The sequence below is a fragment of the Staurois parvus genome, unplaced genomic scaffold (assembly GCF_062004578.1).
Source record: "Staurois parvus isolate SC_StPar_1 unplaced genomic scaffold, SC_StPar_1.0 ptg000098l, whole genome shotgun sequence".
In the NCBI taxonomy this organism is placed as follows: domain Eukaryota; kingdom Metazoa; phylum Chordata; class Amphibia; order Anura; family Ranidae; genus Staurois; species Staurois parvus.
The window spans coordinates 3,747,511-3,769,597 of record NW_028317894.1 but is presented as its reverse complement, the minus strand read 5'-3'; the positions used below and the strand labels follow the sequence as shown (position 1 = coordinate 3,769,597).

The window sequence follows — 22,087 nt, the reverse complement described above, 5'->3', positions numbered from 1 at the left end:
CATTCCTTGATTCCTGACACTGCCTGTCTCCTGGAATCTCCTACAAGCTCTTGAGACTGTGCTGGGAGACAACTCAAACCTTTTGGCAATAGCACGTATTGATGTGCCATCTTGGAGGAGTTGTACTGCCTATGCAACTTCTGTAGGGTCCAGGTATCGCCTCATGCTACCAGTAGTGACACTGACCCTAGCCAAATGCAAAATTAGTGAAAAACAGAAAACATGAGTAGGGAAAAAAATGTCAGTGACCTCCACATGTAAAACCATTCCTGTTTTGGGGGTTGTCTCATTGTTGTCCATCTAGTGCACCTGTTGTTAATTTCATTAACACCAAAGCAGCTGAAACTGATTAACAACCCCCTCTGCTACTTACCTGACCAGATTAGTATCCCAGTTTAATTGAGTTGATGCTATACTCTGATTAAAAAGTGTTCCTTTCATTTTTTTGAGCAGTGTATGTAAACTTAAAAGTCCCAGTTGGACTGAATACCCCTCATATATTGTAGGAAAATAGAATAAGCACAATACAGATACCAATAAACAGGTCAAAGAAAATATTAGAATGTAGTGGACTCACTTACTGGAATATCTACGGGCATTGACTTGCACTGCAGTAAGGTTAAACCCCATTAAACTAGTAAACACAGCATTGGTATGAACAGCATCAACCGTGAAAGCACGAATGTCACAAAGAAAAGCCTCAATTAGCCATAACTATTCTAAAAATATGTCCCTGAGTGCATTCTTCATATGCACTCCTAAGAGTGGGTGTACACGTTTCTGAGAGGGGCACCCCTGGGAATGGCTGCAAGGTAACTGGTGCCTAATTGTCAATATTAGCCGGCTATTGCTGGGGCCTTTCTGTGAAACAGTCCCTTTTAAGGCTGTGTATTGGTGCAGTTCCTTTTATTCAGTGTGTGTGTTCTGTGTGTAGTTCTGCTCAGCACTCCTGGTTCACAACAATTCTGGTCCAGATCACTTGGCGGTCTGATGTCCCAGTCTTAGTCCTCACAATCAAGTCCTCGCTGATGTAGGCACACATGGTAACGGGTCTCCCCAGCTCTGCTCCCAAGCCATAGTGACTCTGTGGCTCGGTCTCTCACTCTGGTCTTCACATGCTCTCTCCTCTATCTCACACAGGACACATCAGAGATACCCAGCTCCAGTCCCCACAAACCAGGCTGTTTTCTTTTTGGGTATGCACTGCAACAGGTCCATTCTCCAACCCACTGGTTTCCCTGCACACTGTAGCTTTAGCAATGCAGCAAGTAATTGAGAGGGGAGAAGCCTGCTGGAAGACACACAGCCCGTTGCTTATATTCACATTTATGTCCCCATAGGATAAACCACAGCATGTTCGGTCAGCCCCCACCCTGTCTGCCTTTAGGCGATCTTTGAAAACTCATTTCTTCAGGTAAGCCTACCCCACCTCCACCTAAGAACAGTACTTAAATCACCAGATCATCCCCCGCAGCTATCACCTTTTGTATCACCTCCCCCTTCCTTTAGATTGTAAGCTCCACGAGCAGGGCCCTCCTATTCCTTCTGTACTGAAATGTATTGTAATTGTACTGTCTCCTTTATATTGTAAAGCGCTGCGCAAGCTGTTGGCGCTATATACATCCTATATAATAATAATAATATAAAGGTGGGGTGTCAGCGGCTGCTTTAATATACGCCTGGGTATTGGCCCATAGCACATATATTTTATTTGGTTTTCTTGATATTGCCCACAGTTATTTAGAGCAGGGGTTTCCAAGCTTTCTAAACAAAGGGCCAGTTTACTGTTTTTTAGACTTTAGGGGGGCCGGCCTGTGGTCATTGGGAGTTGAAATTGTTTTGGTGTCAGCGGGAGTAAGCAATGCATCTTTGGTATTAGGGGGAGGAATAGTGCCCCATTGCTGCTGTCAGTGGAAGGAATACTGCTCTATCGTTGGTTTCAGTTTGAGTGCCTCACCATTGGTGTCAGTGGGAGGTATAGTGCCCTGTTGTTGGTGTCAGTGGGAGAAATAGGGCCCCATTGTCAATGGCCCCTATTGCTGATATCAGTAGCAGGAATTATGCCCCATTGTTGGTGTCAGTGGGAGGAATAGTGTCTTGTATCAGTAGGAGGAAAGGTGCCTCAAGGGCCAGGTAAAGGCAAGCAAAGCGCCTCAGTTTGGAGACCACTGATTTAGAGGGATAATTAATCTTTCTAATAAACCGCTAACTGGATCTTCATATATGTTAGTAATAGTTCTCATTAGGTCACAGAGGATTTTACAGGTTTTGTTAATTTTAAGTCTTCCTTAAGCTTGGATGGTATGTAAGAGGTTTCCCAGGGTGTTTGCTTGCAGTCTGTCCATCGTGCAGTAGAGTTTCTTGCTGTTGTGTCTTCCTGCTGCTTAAGTTCTCCTGCTTTAGTTCAGCTGCTGTGTTTAACTGCTTCGCACTCTTTCAACGCAGCAGTCGATCAAAAGCAGAACCCCCATCAGAGACTGTGCCCCCCATCAGTGATCTCCCCCCATGAGCTGATCTAAATTTATAGGGAGATGCTCAAATGAGCATTCAACTCCACCCCTCTGTTAATGCAACATAGCCACACCCACTGTTTGGTGCGGTTTTGGCAAAGGGGCGTGGTTGAGTTCCTTCACCTATTCTCTGAGAAAAAAAAGCCCTGGATACATTTATATAGTCTTACAAATACAACTGGCCCTTTGAGGACGACCATAATGCTGGTGCTGGTGACTCCCCTGCTTTAAATTATTGTTAATGTATCTTATATCTAAGTAACAGGGCTACCAGATGCAGAGTTTCTAGCAGTATTCCATAACAACACATTCGATTTCAAAAATGCGATTTCACTGTAGGCTGCACTCCTGGCATTTGAGAATGTCTGCCCTGAGGAGAAATAAAACTGCCTCCAGCTTTGCTTTTATCTCGCACACTTTTATGTTTGTGTTTGTTTTTCTGTATAAAGTGACTTTATTACGCACCAGACTGTCTGCAGCCTCTCAAGGTACCTGCAATGAGAAAGCTATTAGCGTGAAAAGAATCAGACCAGCTTGTATCTCTGAAAAGAGTTAACAAGATAAGCCCCTTAACCTCAAAAATCAAAAGCTGATTAGATCCTATAATCAAAATGTAAAGCAGGCGCTCGATCATCGCCACGGCAGCATATTTAGATGGCCTTGATGCAGTTTCCTCTGACGCCTCAATATTTAATCTCAGAACTGCAAAGGCAATAAATGTACACTGTAGAAATTGCATAGCTGCCAGGCTTTTTTTTTATTTTTTTTATTTTTGAGTAGCTTGTAGTCTTAAGTAATGTAACTTACAGTGCTGAATATTTATGCTCCTTGGCATTGCTGGATTTGGCACTGTCTCCCGGGTTTGTTGATTACTTTCATTAGTAGCACCTTGTAGGAGTAAATGTGTGACATGATGATTTACCTGAGAAAAGTGTCTATTGTGTGAGAACTGTAATGTGCCTGCAGATGTTGGCAATTTTTGTACTTTCAGAATAATTTATCTACTCCTATTCAAAGATTGATATTTCTATCTATCTAGAACAGGGCTCAAAATTTCAAGTCCTGAGCTACTAGCCAGGCCTTAAAAGTTACTCACCACCAGTTGCCCCACCCAACCACTACCCTGCTCCCACCTCTCAACTACCACCCCCTTTGACCACTGATGGACCCCTCACCCCCCCTCCAACTACCACTCCCACTCACAGACTCCCACTCATACCCCCCCTGCCACCCCTCTCCAGGAGACCCCTAACTAGGAGGATTGCAGGGAGGTGATTAGAGGAGACCCCCACACATACCCTTCTGCTCAACCCTCTCCAAAACAAGGAAACCCCCAGATAGGATTGCAGGGGGGTGATCAGAGAGGACCCTCACACAAATTTCCCTGTCCACCGCCCTCCAGGAGAAGCCCACCCTAAGAGGACTGCAGGGGGTCATCAGAGGGGACAACCTCACAGCCCCCACAACCACTCTTCTGTGGTTGGTAGCTGCCTCCCCCCAGACCCGCATACCCCCCCCCCGGCGATGGAGATGTGACACAGATAGTGTGCTGAGAGGGATCAGGAGCTGTACACTCACACATGGGAACATTGGAGCTGATTGCAGTGCGGAGGAGAGAGAGGGAGACTTTCAGTAATGGAGCACAAAGATATCCCGGCCGCACTGTCCTGCTGCTGCTGCTCCCACTGCTCGCTCTGCTGACTGCATCCACTCCCCCTCCCACACTGTAAACTGGACAGCGGATCCCAGCGGCTCATGAATCCAGAGGAAAGCAGGGTAGATGTTAAGCCTGTGCTTTGAGCTCCAGGGAAAGTGCCACCACTAGTTGCGGTCCTGCTCAGCAGCATCAACTGTATGTGCTCTTCCCCTTGATGGCGGACCTGTTGGGACACACTCGCCCCCATGCTATTTCCACTCGCCAAATGCGAGCAGGTGAGTGGAAATTTTGAGGCCTGATCTAGAATATACAGCACTGTGCAGATGTTTTAGGCAGGTGTGAAGATATGTTGTAAAGTAAGAATGTTTTAAGAAATTTATTAATTGTTTATTTTTATCAGTTTGCAAAATGCGAAATGAGCAAACGGAAGAAAAAACAAAACCAGTGTTTGGGGTGACCGCCCTTTGGCTTCAAAACAACAACAATTGTTCTGGGTACACTTGCACTCAGTTTTTGAAGGAACACGGCAGGTAGGTTTTTCTAAACATCTTGGAGAACTAACCACAGATCTTCTCTGGATGTAGGCTGCCTCAGATCCTTCTGTCTCTTCATGTAATTCCAGACAGACTCCATGATGTTGAGATCAGGACTCTTTGGGGGACAAACCATCACTTGCAGGACATTGGCTGTATATTTAGGGGTCTTTATGCTGCTGCAGAATAAATTTAGGGCCAATCACATGGCACCGTGATGGTACGGAATGATAAGTATCTATTTTAGGGCAAAGGGTGGTCATGCCAAATATTGATTTGATTTTTCTTCTGATCATTTACTTTCCATGTTGTTAATTAATAAACAACTATTAACACTTCTATCTCTGAATGCATTTTTCTTTTACTGCATTTTTCCACACTTGCCTAAAACATTTCCATTTAGTATGGTATAGAGGAGGCCCTCTATTCATTTACTTTTTTGGTTAACTGATAAAAACAAAATATTAACACTTCCATTTCTAAAAGCTTTCTTAATTTACAGCATTTTTTCACACCTGCCTTAAGCATTTTTTAAACATAGCACACCAATATACAGCACAGTGCTGTATATAGGTGTGCATGTGGGTATATCTATCTGTATATATTTATATACAACATATAGTAAAGTATATGACCATAAATTTGGACACTTGACCATCACATCTATATGAGCTTGGTATGGGGGTGGGGGAAGGACCCAGAAGCATCAGCGGGGGTCCCTAGAAGAGTAGGAGCCAGACTGCTCTGTGCAAAACCATTACAGAGAGCAGGTGAGTATGATATATTCGTTTTAAAAAGTCAGCTTTAATATTACTTTAACTCTATCCACAATGTGTCCTTTCTGTCTGCTGCCTTGTTTTTTCTGCTATTGGCATGAATCACTTCTGACTTGTTTTCCTTACATCAAGAGAAACAAAGTCCCGGGGGAGGTATCTCCAGCTGATTTACAGCCTCAGCTCTGTTTCTGTGTGCTGTGTGAAGGGGGGTGTGCCCCTTCTCTCCAATCAGCTGTCAGAGCTCTGCTCACTGAGCTCAGAAGTTTGTAATTTCAGCTCTCCGCCCCCTTTTTAATCACAGCTCAGAAAAACTGTATAAATTCTGGACTTTTAATGGCTGAAGAGAAGTGAAGACTTCAGATAAACAGGCACAACTTATACAGGAGGATTTGTTTCATCTCTGTGTATGACCTCAGACCATTCACTTCACTGGGTATATGTAAGGGTTTACAACCATTTTACTCTAAAGTGGGTTACAGCGAGGACTGAATTGCAAAGTCTTTAACAAAGATCATGAATATGGATGACAAAGCAAATGCATTGTTATTTTCCCTGCTGGTCATTTGATTCTAAGATGTTTTCATATAGTGCTGCAATACCATTAGGAAGACTGAACAATCCTTGCACATGGATTCCGATTGTAAAATGTCACTGACTTCCCTAGAGGACCTTTTGTTGAATTAGTCTTATATCACACTTTTCCATCTGCTTAGGTCTGGAACTTTGTAAAAGTGTATGTATAGACATTTTTTTTTTGTCTTTGAATAGTGTGGGGAAAGATCCCCTGTCAAGTTTTTAGTTTTGTCTGGGTCTCCATCTGTAATGGGAAATCCAAAGTTTTAGAGTGGTCACCAAAATGTCAGGGGAAAATGTCTGAAACAGACACCAGTTACAGTGACCACTCTTACATTGTAGAGATTTCCTATCACTTCTTGTGGTGTCTCCAGGGCAGACAGTGAGGTGAAATTTCCCCAACAGGACATAGACAGACAAAAAAACTTTTTAAATATTCCCTATTCTATCCAGAATAAGCAAACTGTTTTGACTATATGTAGGCTGAAATGTATGTGCAGTTGAATATGGATTCAGATCTTAGATTTGCGCTGTAATGTGCATAGCCACTTATGGAGGGCTGTGGCTTTGAATTTAACAGATAAGCATTAAGAAGAGCTTAGTGCAAAAGATTGCTTCATCTGCATGTATGAATGGTCTTCCTTTCATGCTGGAAAATAAATTGATTTGAAGGTCAGTTCAGTTTGATCTAATTTCTTGCATGTTGTATGCAGGAAGTGCATCTCAATTATTTTTTTCCCACCAGGTAAAATTATCGGACTCTGGTATACTCAGCCACTCAGTATGACGTTTTACTTTGGATTTTAAAATATGAATTCTGAAATCCGTTTGAGATGTTCCTTCCATCTGCTCATCATATTAATTAATTGAACAGTCGGTCTTTATGATTTAGTTATCTAAAATCTTTACAACGTGTTAACAGTAGGACATGCTATAAAACCAGGTCAGGCTATTCAGACTTGAGCATGTTTTTGTAATATTATTATTATTATTATTATTATTATTATTATACAGTATTTATAAAGCACCAACAGTTTGCTCAGCGCTGTACATTACAAAGGGGGACAGAACATGTGACAGAACAATACCAATACAATGCAAAACATGAGGGATTCGAGGGCCCTGCTCTTTCGAGCTTACAATCTAGGAGGGAGGGGATGGTGGCACAGGAGGAGATAGCTGTGGGGGATGAAGTGGTAGGAAGAGTGGAGGAGATCGGCGAGTTAGCAGGGGGTGGGGTAGGCTTCCCTGAAGAGGTGGGCTTTCAGGGTGGGCCTAAAGGAGAGGAGAGTAGGTGATAGTCTGATGCATTGGGGCAGGGAGTTCCAGGGGATGGGTGACACCCTGGAGAAGTCCTGGAGGCGGGCATGGGAGGAGGAGACCAGGGAACAGAGAGAAGGAGGTCTTATGAGGAGCGGAGTGTGCGTTTTGGGTGGTACTTGGATATTAGGTCGGTGATGTAGTTCGGGGCAGTATGGTGGACAGCTTTGTACGTCAGTGTTAGGATTCTGAATTTGATCCGTTGTGCAATCATGGTAGGAATTGCATAAAAAAATATAAGAATATTAAAACTCCACAGAGATAGGGTGCTGATTGATTTTAGTCCAAAACTCTCAAGATAAAAGTGGCTAGTAAATGTCAGGATGTGTGCACTTGTTTTGCGGTTTGGTATTGCATGCTTGACTGTTGAGGGCCAGCACCATTCACATCTGAGTTTTTTGTAGGCTGAAGTTCCAAAACGTTCAACATCCAACATTCCATGTTATTTAAAGGTGGCTGTTCATATATGAGGGTTCAGAAGGCTGTAGCTCAATGCCTGATGCTCCAAAAGCTACTTGAGCTACTCTGGGCCACTTAAGAGGCAGATTTGGGTCCCATAGGGTTCAATGGGAACATCTGTTAACACTCAAATCAAATATTTTTGAGTGTTTTTAAGGCATATTTCAGGAGTGTTTTTAGTCTGTAAAAACTAGACTCCCCATAGTTATATTCTTTAGGGCACTTTCACACTGGTTCGCATCAAAACTGCATGAAAAACGCCTATGCATTGATTATAATTAGCGCAACACATAGTGCGTTTTAGAAGGGTTTGAATTTCCCCTCCCTTTCACATTACTTCCTCTTCCCACGTGTGTGGTGCATTTTTGTTGTGATTTTGTAGAGTTTTTGTTGCGGTTCCCAATAATTTCAATAGGGAGGAGTATTTTTGGGGTGTTTTTTTTTTAACTGACCAAATACGCCCCAAAAATGTGGCATGCAGGGTTTTTCTTTTTTACGCGGAAGCGCAACGGACCACTGTGAATACGTACGTAGACATACATAGGAAAGCATTTTTCATGAGCTTTTCTTGTAGTTTTTTTTAGAACACAAAAGCGCTTCAAAAACTTCTCAGTGTGAAAGGGCCCTTAGATAAAACAAAGAAGCTGAAGCTTGAGTACACATGTAAAATGCTTGAAATGCGCTAATAAAACACTCATATATACTTGAAAAAATGCTCAAAAGCTGAAAATCACTCTACTCAGGTGTGAATGTAGCCCACCTAAATTAGAGACTGGTTGGACACCAACTTGAATAACCTTTCTCTGGTTTAGCTGTCCATTGAGGACTGTAAAGTGCTGCATGAACATATATGCTTAGTTCAACATACACTTCAATATAGGGGAATGGGAAGGCCAGGTGCTGCCAGCATTCAGGGACGTATTTACTGCAAGGAAAACAAGGCTTTTGCCTTGGCCGGCATTTTTCATAGGGGCACCACTGGTGACCAGGGACAATTTATTTTTTTTATTTTTCTGTTGCCTAGAGCAGCGCAAAACCTACGTAAGTACACCACTGCCAGTGCTACCTTTCACAAAGAAGGACAGTAGTGATTAGAACAGCTTTTCCAACCTGTCTCATTGGTCAGTCCCCAAAGAACAAATGGTTATATGATGCTACCTGGTGTGGGTGACTGTTGCCTCATAACTGTGGGTGGCCTAACTACTTCATTATCAGGTACTTTCATTCACTTACTGCCCAGGCCATTTTTCAGCTTTCACCGTTGTCACACTTTGACAATTGCGTCGTCATGCAGCACTGTCCCCATATGAAATTTTTATCATTTTTTGAGACAGATATAGCTTTCTTTTGGTGGTATTTAATCAACACTGGGTTTTTTTTATTTTTTGCTAAAAGAATGGAAAAAGACGGAAAATTTTGAAAACAAAAGTTTTTCTTTGATTCTGTTGTAAAGTTTTGCAAATAAGTAATTTTTCTCTTTCACTGAAGGGTACTGATAGGCTGCACTGATAAGCAGCACTGATGGGTACTGATAGACTGCAATGATGGGGCTGCACTGATAATCAGGGCACTTATGATTAGTGCCCTGATTATCAGTGTAAATGTCCCTTTTCAGATTTGCCAGTTACCTGCTTTCCTCTCCTCACTCTGTGAAAGCATGATAACCGGCAAGTTTGTTTCAGTTACCGGCTCTCCTCACTCAGTGACAGCGTGATAACTGGCAAGTTTGTTTACATTGTGATCAGCTATGATTGGACACAGCCGATCACGTGGTACAGGGCCAGTGTGACATCTACAGACGCCCTCTGAGAACTAGTTGACTGCGGTGTTGACTTTTTTTTGCTATATATTGCAAGTTGTTAAAAAGAACCTTTAATGGGAGCTGCCTTTAAAGGTGAAAGCTCTGAAGGTATCCTTTCAATTTTAGGTTCTTTTGTTTGAAACAAAAGGAGAACATTTTTCAATAAAGCTTTCATGTTCAGCTAAAGATCCAAAAGTATACAAATGTTGTTTCTCCAATCCAAATCCAAACACAAAAAGCAAAGGGAGATAAGGAAAACTGCTGAGACTTAAGGAATTGGTCTGCAACTACTCTATTCTCTCACCTCTGACTCCACAGCTTTGTTTAGCTGATTAAATGAAATACATGTAAAGATTGAGTCCACAAGGCAGAAATATGCATGATACAGTGATCAAACATTTTTGACGCACTTTTTTTTCTACAGGAACCTTATGATTTTGCACTGTATCCTGAAATGAGTCAAGTAGATAGAGTTATCTATTGTGCTTTATCTATAAACATACAAGTTCCCTTACTTACCTTTTGGGCTCAATCTTTACATGCAAGCACAGATAAATGCCTTTTCCCTTTTGTGTTTTGGAGTTTTTCTTTAAAGTAACTCTGTAAAAGTTAAATCGTATCTTAACCACTTGAGCTCCTGAGGATTTACCCCCCTTAATGACCAGGCCTCTTTTTGCTACTCGGCGCTGCACTAATTCAACTGATAATTGCGCGGTCATGCAATGCTGCACCCAAACGAAATTTACATCCTTTTTTTCACACAAATAGAGCTTTCTTTCGGTGTAATTTGATCACCTGTGCGCTTTTTATTTTTCACGCTATAAACAAAGAAAGGCCAAACATTTTGAAGAAAAACAATATTTTTTACTTTCTGCTATAAAAAATACAGTATATAGTAAACTCAAAGTTGGTTATAAATTTTAGCCAAAATGTATTCTGCTACATGTTTTTGGTAAAAAAAATCCCAATGAGTGTATATTGATTGCTTTGTGTGGAAGTTATAGCGTCTACAATCTATGGTATAAATACTGCAATTTACGCCATTTTTCTGCTATACAGCGCTGTGCTAGTTTAACGGACAATTGCACGGTCATGCAATACGGTACATAAATAAAATTTACATCCTTTTTTTCCCCATAAATTGAGCTTTCTTTTGGTGGTATTTGAACGCCTGTGTGGTTTTTATTTTTTGCGCTATAAAAAAAAAGGCTGACAATTTTGAGGGGAAAAAAACAATATTTTGGACTTTTTGCATGTTCAGTAAAAAAAAAATGCAAAAATCAAATTTAGTCATAAATTTCTGCCAAAATGCATTCTGCGACATGTCTTTGCTAAAAAAAAACCCAATACGTGTAAATTAATTGGTTTACGTGAAAGTTATAGTGTTTACAAATGGCGGGAAAGATACTGGAATTTTTAATTTTTATTTATACTAATAATGGCGCCAATCAGCGACATATGGCGGCAACCAGCGACTTATGGCGGGACTGTGGGACTGCAGCGCACATTTTGACACGGGGGGGGGGGGGACTGACTTGGGGTCACTGACATCCCCATTGACACCAATACAGTGATCAGTGAAAAAAAAAACACTGAAACTGTACTGTCACTGGGGAGGAAGGGGTTAACATTTTTAGAATTTGCTGTGTAAGGGGAGTGTTTTACTAGGGGGCGGGGGTGTGTACTGGACGGAGGGAGGGGGGAGCTGATCGAGGGAGAGAAACTCTTCTCTCCCTCTGCAGCTTGTCGGCAAACTGTCACAGATCAGGCTGTGTGTAAACAATGCAGCCCTGCTCTGTGTCAGTGATTACCGCTTCATCACAGGAAAACGGCCAGTAAAAACCGGCCGTGACCCGGCGGCAGAGACCCGCTGCTGACACCTGCGGGACAGGCAGGGCGGGCACACGCCTCGCGTGCGCCCCCTACCTGTTTTGAAGGCAGCCGTTTTAAAACGTGCTTTTGCCTACGAGCGCCGCCCTGCCACCGTTTATATGCGGCGGCTGGGCGGCATGTGGTTAACACAAAGACAAAACGTAAATATTATTGTAGCTTATCAGTCTTTATATGTGGTGGCTGCATTGGGTTTTTTAAAAACATTTTTCCCTTCTGTTTTCCCCTAGATATCTGACCAGTAACACATCTCTTGTATTAGAGTGTCCCCCACTCTGGATTAAGGCGCAAAGGAACACCTTTGGAAAGCAGCATTCTTAGTCTGGGGGAGGGGAGTGTTAGATGTACTAGCAGATTTATATACACTAACAAATTAAAGCCATACTTTAGCTAATCTTTATAAACAGTTACAGCAAACCATTTTTTTCCTCTTGGGATAAAGTTGTTACATAAATATAAGCTGATCATTCTAAAAATCCTGACACTGTTAAATGTTTTGTCTCATCTCTGTAACTGATACATTCTGTTTGAGAGCTTGTTCTTTTGAAAAACAACACTTGCTGACTGGGTCACCAGGTGCAAATAGAAGAAACAAAACCTAAAAAAGAACCATCACATCTAAATGGCAAGCTGCAATATAATAAATGTTTTGCTTTTGGGTTTAATACCATATTTTCAAAACTAGCTTTTGGGGCCTACCTTTCTTCTAAAGTCAAAACAGTAGTGATACACAAAGGTAACTTTTTGTATTATTACTGCTGTTTACTTAGAAGGTAGTAGGCCCTGAAAACTTGTACCAAAAATGTACCTATTAGTGCAAATTATTTTTGCCCAGTGATCCTGCCAGTAACACACTTCCTGACCTAGGGTGACAAGGCTCATTTACTGCACATTAATTATGGAGAAGCAGAATTGTAACCCTAGACTGCTGTCCTCCTTTGGATAACAAATATATATATACACACACTATATTGCCAAATGTATTGGGGCACCCCTCCAAATCATTGGATTCAGGTGTTCCAATCACCTCCATGGCCACAGGTGTATAACATCAAGCCCCTAGGCATGCAGACTGCTTCTACAAACATTTGTGAAAGAACGGGTCGCTCTCAGGAGCTCAGTGACTTCAAGTGTGATATCGTAATAGGTTGTCACCTGTGCAATAAGTCCAGCCGTGAAATGTCCTTGCTACTAAATATTCCACTGTCAACTCTTAGTTATAATAATAACGTGGAAGCAACTGAGAACAGCAGCAACTCAGTTACAAAATGGTAGGCCACGTGACAGAGTGGGGTTGACGCATGCTGAAGTGCACGGGTCACAGAAGTCGCTAACTGTCTGCAGAGTCAATAGCTAAAGACCTCCAAAGTTTGTGTGTCCTTCAGATTAGCACAACAACAGTGTGAAGAGAGCTTCATGGAATGGGTTTCCATGGCCAAGCAGCTGCATCCAAGCCTTACATCACCAAGTGCAATGCAAAGTGTCGGATGCAGTGGTGTAAAGCACACCTCCACTAGAGCAGTGGAGATGTGTTCCTTGGAATTAAAAAAAAATCACGCTTCTCTGTCTGGCAATCTGATGCACGTGTCTTGGTTTGGTAGTTTCCAGGAGAACTTGCCCGACTGCACTGTGCCAAGTGTAAAGTTTGGTAGGGGGTTATTTTTCAGGGGTTGGGTTGGCTTGGCCCCAGCCCCATAGTTCTAGTGAAGGGAACTCTTAAGATGTCAGCATACCAAGACATTTTGGACAATTTCATGTTCCCAACTTTGTTGGAACAGTTTGGGGATGGCCCCTTCCTGTTCCAACATGACTGCGCACCAGTGCACAAAGAAAGGTCCATAAAGTTATGGATGAGCGAGTTTGGGGTGGAGGAACTTGGCTGACCTGCACAAAGTCCTGACCTCAACCCGACAGAACACCTTTGGAATGAATTAGAGCGGAGACTGCAAGCCAGGCCTTCTCGTCTCACATCAGCGCCTGATCTCACAAATACGCTTCTGGAAGAATGGTCAAACATTCCCATAGACACCCTCCTAAACCTTGTGGACAGCCATGCCAGAAGATTTGAAACTGTTTTAGCTGCAAAAAGGGTGGGCCAACTCAATATTGAACCCTATGGACTAAGACTGGGATGCCATTAAAGTTCATGTGTGTAAAGGCAGGCATCCCAATACTCTTGGCAATATTGTGTGTGTGTGTGTGTGTATATATATATGTGTATATATATATATATATATAAAATCTCATCATTTATCACAGTATTCAGTATATTCTACATTAGCAGCAACAACTGGCTGTGCTGCAGTGTCAGGGGAAAGTAAATGTTAATTGCGTTTGTAGAAAACAATCATTTAGCTGAGATGTAAAAGGCTGGAAACACATTTGGCCTTTTAAAAGAGCATTGCATGCAATTTGAACGTACTATTTCTGAAGATGCACCGTTTACCTCTGTGATCTGTATTTAGATTCCATCTTTGATTAGCATATGCTCATATATCTTGTTATGCTTGAAAACTAGCTTCAAGCAGTTGTTGAACCCTTTAGATCAAAAGAATCTGAAGGATGTCTGTTATATGGTGAACCTTAGCAGTGGTCATCTTTTTGGTGCATTCAGGAATGAGACATAAACACATTTCCTATAACAGCCAGATTCTATCTGTCATTTTTTCACCGGAGCACATGCTCAGCACCAAAACGCCTTTCGACGTTTCATTGATTCATTATAGACAAAATGTGACGTGTTCTGTATATTCAAATAGGAATAGTGGAATACTGAAATATTTTAAAGCGGAACTAAACTTCCAGAAATACCTCCACCTTTCAGCGATGCAGTGGTTACATGTCTTGCTGGCCTCTGTCATCCTGTTCCTGAATATTTCAATAGAAGACTGCAGGCAGCCAAGTGTTTGGTATTGCAGAAGAAGACATAGCATGTCTCTTCTGCAATAAAAGCTGCCTGTCTACAGTGTTTTACTACCGAAGTTTAGTTCCACTATAAATTGCTTTCTTCTTAAACTGGAACTATGCTCACCTCGGATCCACATCTAATGATTGGTTAGCTGCAATATATTGCATTTTAGGCTTAGTGGTTTTGGGTTTGATACTGCTTTAACGCTGAACTGCTGGAAAAACAAATATTGTCTAAATATGAGGCATCTGTATTCTTCCTTGAATCTTGGAGTTCTGTGTGCATTTCTTCTAGTAATCCAGTGTGAAACCTTTTATTTTGTGTAGGAGATTCCTGTAATTAAGACCGGTCACTGTTGCTCTCTCTCCTAGTGCAAAGTGACTGGTCATGTATCCGCCCCTGTAGTTTTCTGTAGTTTGTCTGTAGTGGGTGGACCTGCTGAGTTTTTCCTTCAGCTCTGCTAGCTGCAAAAGTTATGTGCACTGATGATGTTACCTTTGCATGGTAATATCTGGATTTACTAAGTGAATTTATACCGTCTGTGGCTATATAGGAATATACAGTATTTAAAGCTGAAGTGTGGCAAACATTTTATTGGGCCATTACTGTAGGTAATTAGCAATACAGTACCTTTAATGATGTGTTTCTCAGTGGGTGGTGGCTGCAGTTTCTTTCTTGAAAATTGTTACTTCCCTGCAGCCTCTGATGGTGATGTCACTACTGAAGTTCAGGGAAGCAGACAGTCCAGACCAGAGAACAGAGCCACAGCAAGTCATTTGCTCTGCAGCTCCTCAATTCAGAAAACATCTTGAATTCTTTTCAAAGAATTCAAGGCATTCTTTGATTAAGCAAGGGATATTTTAACACTATAATCTCCCCTTATCCAATCACAGAATGCCTTGTATCACTTGAAAAGAATACAAGACGTTTTTTGAATAGGGATGTTGCCCAGCAAGTAACTTGTTGTGAACAACATGCTCCATTGCTGACTGTTTGTTTCCCTGCTATAACTTCACCATCGGAGGCTGCGCGTTAGTAACATTTTTAAAGAAAGAAGTAGCAACCACCAGTGGGAAACACGTGCTTAAAGGTACCCCCCTGGTACCTAGCTAATGCTAATTTTATGTCCGCAGTTCAGTATTCGGTTACCCAGGAGCTGGTTATGTCCTGGGGACACCAGTAGGAAGATATCCCAGCTAAGGTTCCCAGGTCTTGCTTTTGCTTCAGAAGAGTTATTTTCACCCCTCCTGTTGCATTCTCCATAATATGATATACATGGGTGGTTCTAATTGTTTAAGTGCAGACCTGGAAGCTTAAACACAAAGATTTTACCATCAAGAAGAGAAAAAAAGCTGCCCGGAGGCTAACCCTTTTGCTTTTACGAAAAATTCAAATATCTGCTTGTGTGGTCTTACCTTGAAATCTAGGTCTGACCAGAATCTTTACCAAAGTGCACCTGTCAGACATCTTAACAGCTTATGGTCTTTTGTGGAATCTGCATGAAGGATGGTTGATCAAGCAGATAGATTTATAAGTAATGATGAGTGAATGGATCTAAGGATCAGGCAGAACTGACACTAGGAAAATCACAGTTTGCAATAATATGTGCATACTAATTTTTTTTGATCTGACAAATTGGACAAATTAGTAATCTTAATGAATTGTATGCTTCTACGGTGATTAGGCAACTCTACAATCCTGTATTGAGGAGAACAAAGAAATGCAAATTTTTGGATTTGCACAGCCCAGTGATATGTGATTCACTTATCTCCGTTTACAAACTTAAGACCCATGAGTGTGCTCGCTGTGTCATTGAGCAGTTTTCTCTAGCAGCCATGGTTTCAACAGTTACTGTAAACATGTTGTATTTTTTATCTCCAGCAGAGACCTTAGAGAAGTGTGGCATAAAGAAAAAAGTGCCTCTTTTGATGACCAAAAAACATTGCAAAAAATAAATAACAATAGTAAACATTTTGCATTTTTTTATCTCCAGCATCTTATTAGAAGAGAGCTTAGAGAAGTAGTGTATTAAGAAAAAACAAAAAAGTGCTTATTTAGATGCCAAAAACCATGGCATAACAATAGTAAACATTTTAACAATAGTATTCATATTCATCATCCTCAGTACTACACCAGTGCATTGCACAGTGTTTTACTATGAAGGCTGTCACTTATTTTTAACCCCATGTTTCTATGCAGTCATTAATGAGTTTGCCAACTTGCAACAATACCTGTTTGCAATTCTTATGGCATTACTTATTTGCTTAAAAAAATTGATTACAGTAATGCTTTTTTCCCCTTGACATGAGAAACCTCTCACTGATATTGGAGTACAGACTAACCACATTTACCCTAATATTCTATGCATATTAGGCTGGAATCACAAAATATACTTAGTGTTCTTTGCTAAAGTCAGCCACAGAACCTCAAACAAAGGTATCAAATGTTTTCCTGTAAAAGTGCAAGCATGCTATTCCTACATGTCCCCCCCCCACAGCGGCGAAGAAGAAACCGGAAGTTGGAAAATGGAAGTCGGAAACCGGAAGTCGGCTTCACAATGAGGCTTGGAACGCAAATTGATCCCGTGGCCTGGGGATCACATTGCAAGCCACCCTCTCCATTGCAAGCCACCCGCTCCATCTGTGCTTGCCACAAAGAGATTTCTCCTCGCATTGGGGGAGCGGAAATTTCAAGCCCTGCTTTAAAGTGTTTGTAAACACTAACAATGAACATCTCTTTTGCTCTGTTAAATAAATAATTGAAAATGTTTTCTTGCTTTATGTTTGTTTGATAAATGCAGAAAAAGTTGATCCTGACAGAAATTTTAAGTTGTTCTTTGTCTTGTTTACTTTGTGTTATCTTTAGCAGTGTATACAGCCCTTCCAGTTTTTAACTTGAACTGCGATTTTAGGCAGGTCAAAATATATCTTTCTGTACTTGCAGGGTCCTTTAAAGCAAAAACCTGGGAATATGCACAAAAATGTAAAGGTCCATATGGATATATTTTTAAAAATAAAAAAAAAATCGGATGATGACTCTTCCTTCTAAGTGTGTCATTGAGTCGCGGGCCTGAGTAGGAAAAATAATTTATTGTGAAAAAGAGTGTTGGTTGCTAATTTTCGATAGTTTTTTTCTAAATGTTTTTTTGCTTTTCATTGTACCAGTGTTCTCCTTTAAATAGGTGTATTTGGAAATATTTCTAAAATGGACTTTTCAGCTGGACTCACCTCTCCCCACTTCACATGTTCAGTTGCAGCCTTGCACCACCAGCGTGTATTTTATTTCTTATCTATCTCTGCATTTCTCTCCTAGCTTTGAAGACGGTGAGCTTAAGATTGTTGCATGGAATGAACAGAAGCACCGTGACAGGGATTGGTGTGAGGAATCCTGTTGCAAGTAAGTCCAACCTAAATCATAATTGAAAGGCACACATCAGTTGTATGCTCATACATATTTAAATGACTGTTTTTATGTTTTCCACTCAATATGTTAATACATTTTAATAGAACAGCCGAGCTGCATCAAAGAAAGCTCTGGAACATTAGCGGACTTTACAAAAAAAAAAAAAGAAAAAAAGAAAGAGGCCGATGTGTTAAATCCCCATCCTGTCCACCGTCGCCCTTTGTTACTTTTACAGGACTAAATTGCTTTCCATTCTTCAGCACACCCAGCTTGACTCTCGATTGAATAAATAGAAGATCACACAGCTTCAGGCGGAATGACTACAAAACGCTTTTATTAAAAGGCATTCAATCACTTTCAAATCATGGCCGTGGAATTGTCTGTCCAAATAAAGGCCACCTGATGAAGAGTGTACGAGGGGACATAATGGCGGCAGCAGCGGCAGCTGGTGCCTGCATTTAGCGGCATACATGGTTGATAACATCATAAGAAGTTCTTGACAGGCAAAGGTCAAGTGACTCCACCTTCTGCCACAACTGATATAGCTTTTAGTGCCTTTTCCGAAGGTGGAAATGCTGTGCTAGCTTTCACAGGGCCATTTTCTCCATCAGTTTGAAATGTCTGCATGAAAGTGTTTTATGTGCTAATTGGAGTTTTTCCCTAGAACTAAACTTCACAGATATCAGAGGTAATAGTAGAAGTCTTTTTATATATGCAAACAGGCCAACTGTTACCTGCTGTCTATTACTTCTTATTGCCATTTGATCAAAGAAAAGCTTCCAGTAAACCTGGTATTTTTTTTGCTGGAAAAATACAGGATTTCCAGTTTCGTCCAATTGCCACAGTTGTTACAAAGCCATGAGAATTTGCACTTCTGCTTCTTAAGATGAGGAGTGACATCTTTTTTAGTTAGTCATGTGAAAAAGTAAGTACACACAATGGAAATTGTTTCGTTTTTCCACTTATTTGAGCAGGAAAATGTTAGATCTTCATTCAAACAGCACCTACAGATAACAGTTATACACTTGAAAAAAATAAAAAACACAAGGAAATTCTTCATTTCATTGTCAATAATTTATTCAACAAATATATATCGATAATAATAATGTACTGTGAATAAAGTACATGCATGCCTTTGACCTATTAGCTTGTATTGCCCCCTTTAAAATATAAGTTATTTTACAAAAAATAATACACGCACATTTATTGCAGGTAAAAAATGAAAAAAGTGAAATTTTAGACCACTTCTCCATGCAAAATTTCTTCAGTTGCAACATGTTTTGGATTTCCTAGCATGAACTTTGTTTTAAATCCCTCAACAGCATTTCTAGCGGACTCAAAACAGGGCTATGACTAGGCCAATCCATAACCCTCCATTTCTTCTTTTTTAGACATTCCTTGGATTTACTAGTGTGCTTTAGATCTTTATTGTGTTAAAGGAACTTTTTCTACTTCAGCTTTTGGTCAGCTGGCCTCATAGAACCCAGGCGTTTACTTGATGACCGCAAGCTTCCTAAGTTCTGAGGCAGCAATACAATCCTACACCAAAACATTCCTTACACCATGCTTCACAGATGGTATGAGGTTCTAATGCTGAAATGCTGGCTTCAGTTTGTTCCAAACTTTTTAACTTTTACTATGGCAAAACAAGCTTTATCTTTGATTCTTCAGTCATTGTTTCCAAAGACCTGCTGTTTGCCTATAAGTTCAATGGTAAAATAAAATTTTGCTTTAATGATTCTTTTTGGACAGCAAAAGCTTTTTAGCTTTTTCTTGGCACACCTCCCATGCGGGTAAATTGGTGCAACTGCTTTCTAAATGCAGATGCATGCACATCAAAATCAGCTGTTGCAAATGTTACCTGCAGATCCCATAATTAAATCTTGGGGTTCTTGGAGCCTACTTTTAACATCAAATGGTCACCTCATGGGTTTTGCTGAGCTAGCCAGTCCTGGACAAATTAGCAGTCGCTTGAAATCTATACGACTTGTCGATTATTTGGAATGTTTGATTTCAAGTAAATTGGCAATCTTTTTAAATTCCTTCCTTGTAGAATTATACCTTAGAGAGCTCTGCTGACACCACCTATACTTCCTTAAAGTGGTTGTAAAAGCTAAAGGTTTTTTACCTTTATAAATTCCCCCCCAATACTTACCTGTGCCTCACCGCGTTCCAGCAATGTGAATGACAGCCTCAGGTCTCTGCCTTCTTATTGGCTGAGACAGAAAGTGGGAGCCATTGCAGCTGCCACTGCTGTCAATCACAGCCAGTCAGCCAATGAGTAGAGAGAGGGGGTGAGGCCAAGCCGCGGCTACATGTATGAATGGACACACAGAGCAGCGAATGCCCCCATATCAAGCTGCTTGCTGTGAGGGCACCCGACAGGAGCAGCAAGGAGAGACTGAGGGGGACTCGAAGAGGAGGATCCAGGCTGCTCTTTGCAAAACCACTGCACACAACAGGTAAGTATAGGCATGTTTGTTATTTTACAAAAGAAAAATAAAAAATTAACCTTTAGAATAGTTTTAAAAGATTCTAACCATTGGCACATTATCTGGAAACCAGTAATCTAATGAAATGGATTTGAAGAGATGATAAATATAAGGGTGTTCTTAATTTTAAGTATGATAATGAATACACTTTCTGTATCATTTGTTCAAGTCTATCACCGTTATCTGTAGGCATTATTGGACTGTACATCTAATGTTTGCTTGTTTAAAATAAGCTCTAAAAGACAACAATTTTCAGTGAGATGTACTCATTTTTCACATTGCTGTACAAATCCAGTCACTAGAATCTCATTTAAGTTTGAACACTGTCATAAAGTGGTCCCTTTTGTGAAGCACAGGAGTTTGCTGATTTTCTTGAGCCAATTATAGTAAACTCTTCTTAAAGCCAAAACTTTTGTCTCATTTTGGGTAGAGTAACGAATGGTTAAAAGCTATTGGGTTGTTTTGAGTTGCCTGCCTGTGGCCCTCTGGGTCGATTTCCCCTCCTTTTCTGTTCTGGAGACCCAACAGGAACGTAAAGGAAATCTCATTTAGGGGAATTTTTCCAGTTAGACAGCTGCCATTGGGACATTTGTCACAGTTTATTTATACAGTTACTTACATAGCGCTGTTTATTTACATTTATATTGTACATTCACATCCGTCCTTGCCTTCAAGGAGCTTACATTTTAAGGTCATTTTAAGGAAACCCACGCAGGCACAGGGAGAACATGCAAACTCTAGGCAGGTGTTCCATGGTTGGGATTTGAATCGATGACCCTGGTGCTGCCAGGCGGAAGAGCTAACCACTTAGTCACTGTACTGCCCTGCACATTTGGAAGATTTAACCTTAAAGCTCTAGTGACAGCTCTAAAATTCGGGATTTACCATTATTTTCTGTCCCGGTGACAGTGGCCACCAGGACAAATGGATGCATTGATCTTGCATACAATTAAAAGCAGACATGCAATACATCTATCCATATACCCTCACAATTGGATTTCATTGAATTCAAAGGGAAAACAACTGTTGAGAGCTAACACTGGTAGGCAGTTAAATGATCAGTCCCTTAGCAATCAGTCACAAATACCCATCAGAAGGGGCTGGGGGAGTGACTTTCAATCAGTCAGTGAGCATCTGTGCTTGAACAATGATCCTCCCCTTGGATTATAAGGTTGTTGAAAAAGAACTTTTCTTCAAACTTATTGGGGTTTAAAGTCACATGTCATACAACAATATGAAAAGTACGTTCACAGTAGAAAAGAATTAATCATGAGGCCTATTGGCCAACGTTAAAGTTCCAACTGTTGCAAACATAGGAGAAACCGCAATGAGTGGGAGAGAGTAATACAAAATAAAGGGAGCAGGGTATTGTTAAATGGAAACAAATGAGTGGTACTCCTAGGACATATGTATGGGTTCCTTGGAAGGTGATGAAAAAACAATTGTGATAGTGTGAACGGTCAGAGTAAAAGAAAAAGAGCAAGAAAAGGGGAAAAAAGGGGGGGGGGGGGCGGACAGAGCGTGTGACTACCAGAAAAGAGGGGGGGACTTGAGACCGGACTAAGGCTCAGGACTACCATCAGATGGGGGATATTATTAAGGGAGGAGCAATGATTCATCAAATCTCGGGGGGGAGAAGTGTTCCACCCAGGGGGACCACACTGACAAATTTAGGGACAGTGTCTGTAATGGCAGCTTCCACTTTAGCATGTATCGTTGCCTATGTCACCTTATTCTGAACCGCCAGTATGTACAGGGATGGGGTT

General features: G+C 41.1%; 1 protein-coding gene across 2 annotated transcripts in view; it reads left to right on the top strand.

The window, feature by feature from the left end:
• The window catches only part of NBAS (NBAS subunit of NRZ tethering complex), a 1,021,307-nt gene that overhangs the window by 241,165 nt on the left and 758,055 nt on the right, over positions 1 to 22,087 (top strand). For both annotated transcript variants that reach the window (XM_089671087.1, XM_089671086.1), the window contains exon 22: positions 17,740 to 17,823. In XM_089671087.1, the coding sequence (XP_089527213.1) occupies positions 17,740 to 17,823 (84 nt within the window). The remainder of the gene's footprint in view (positions 1 to 17,739; positions 17,824 to 22,087) is intronic.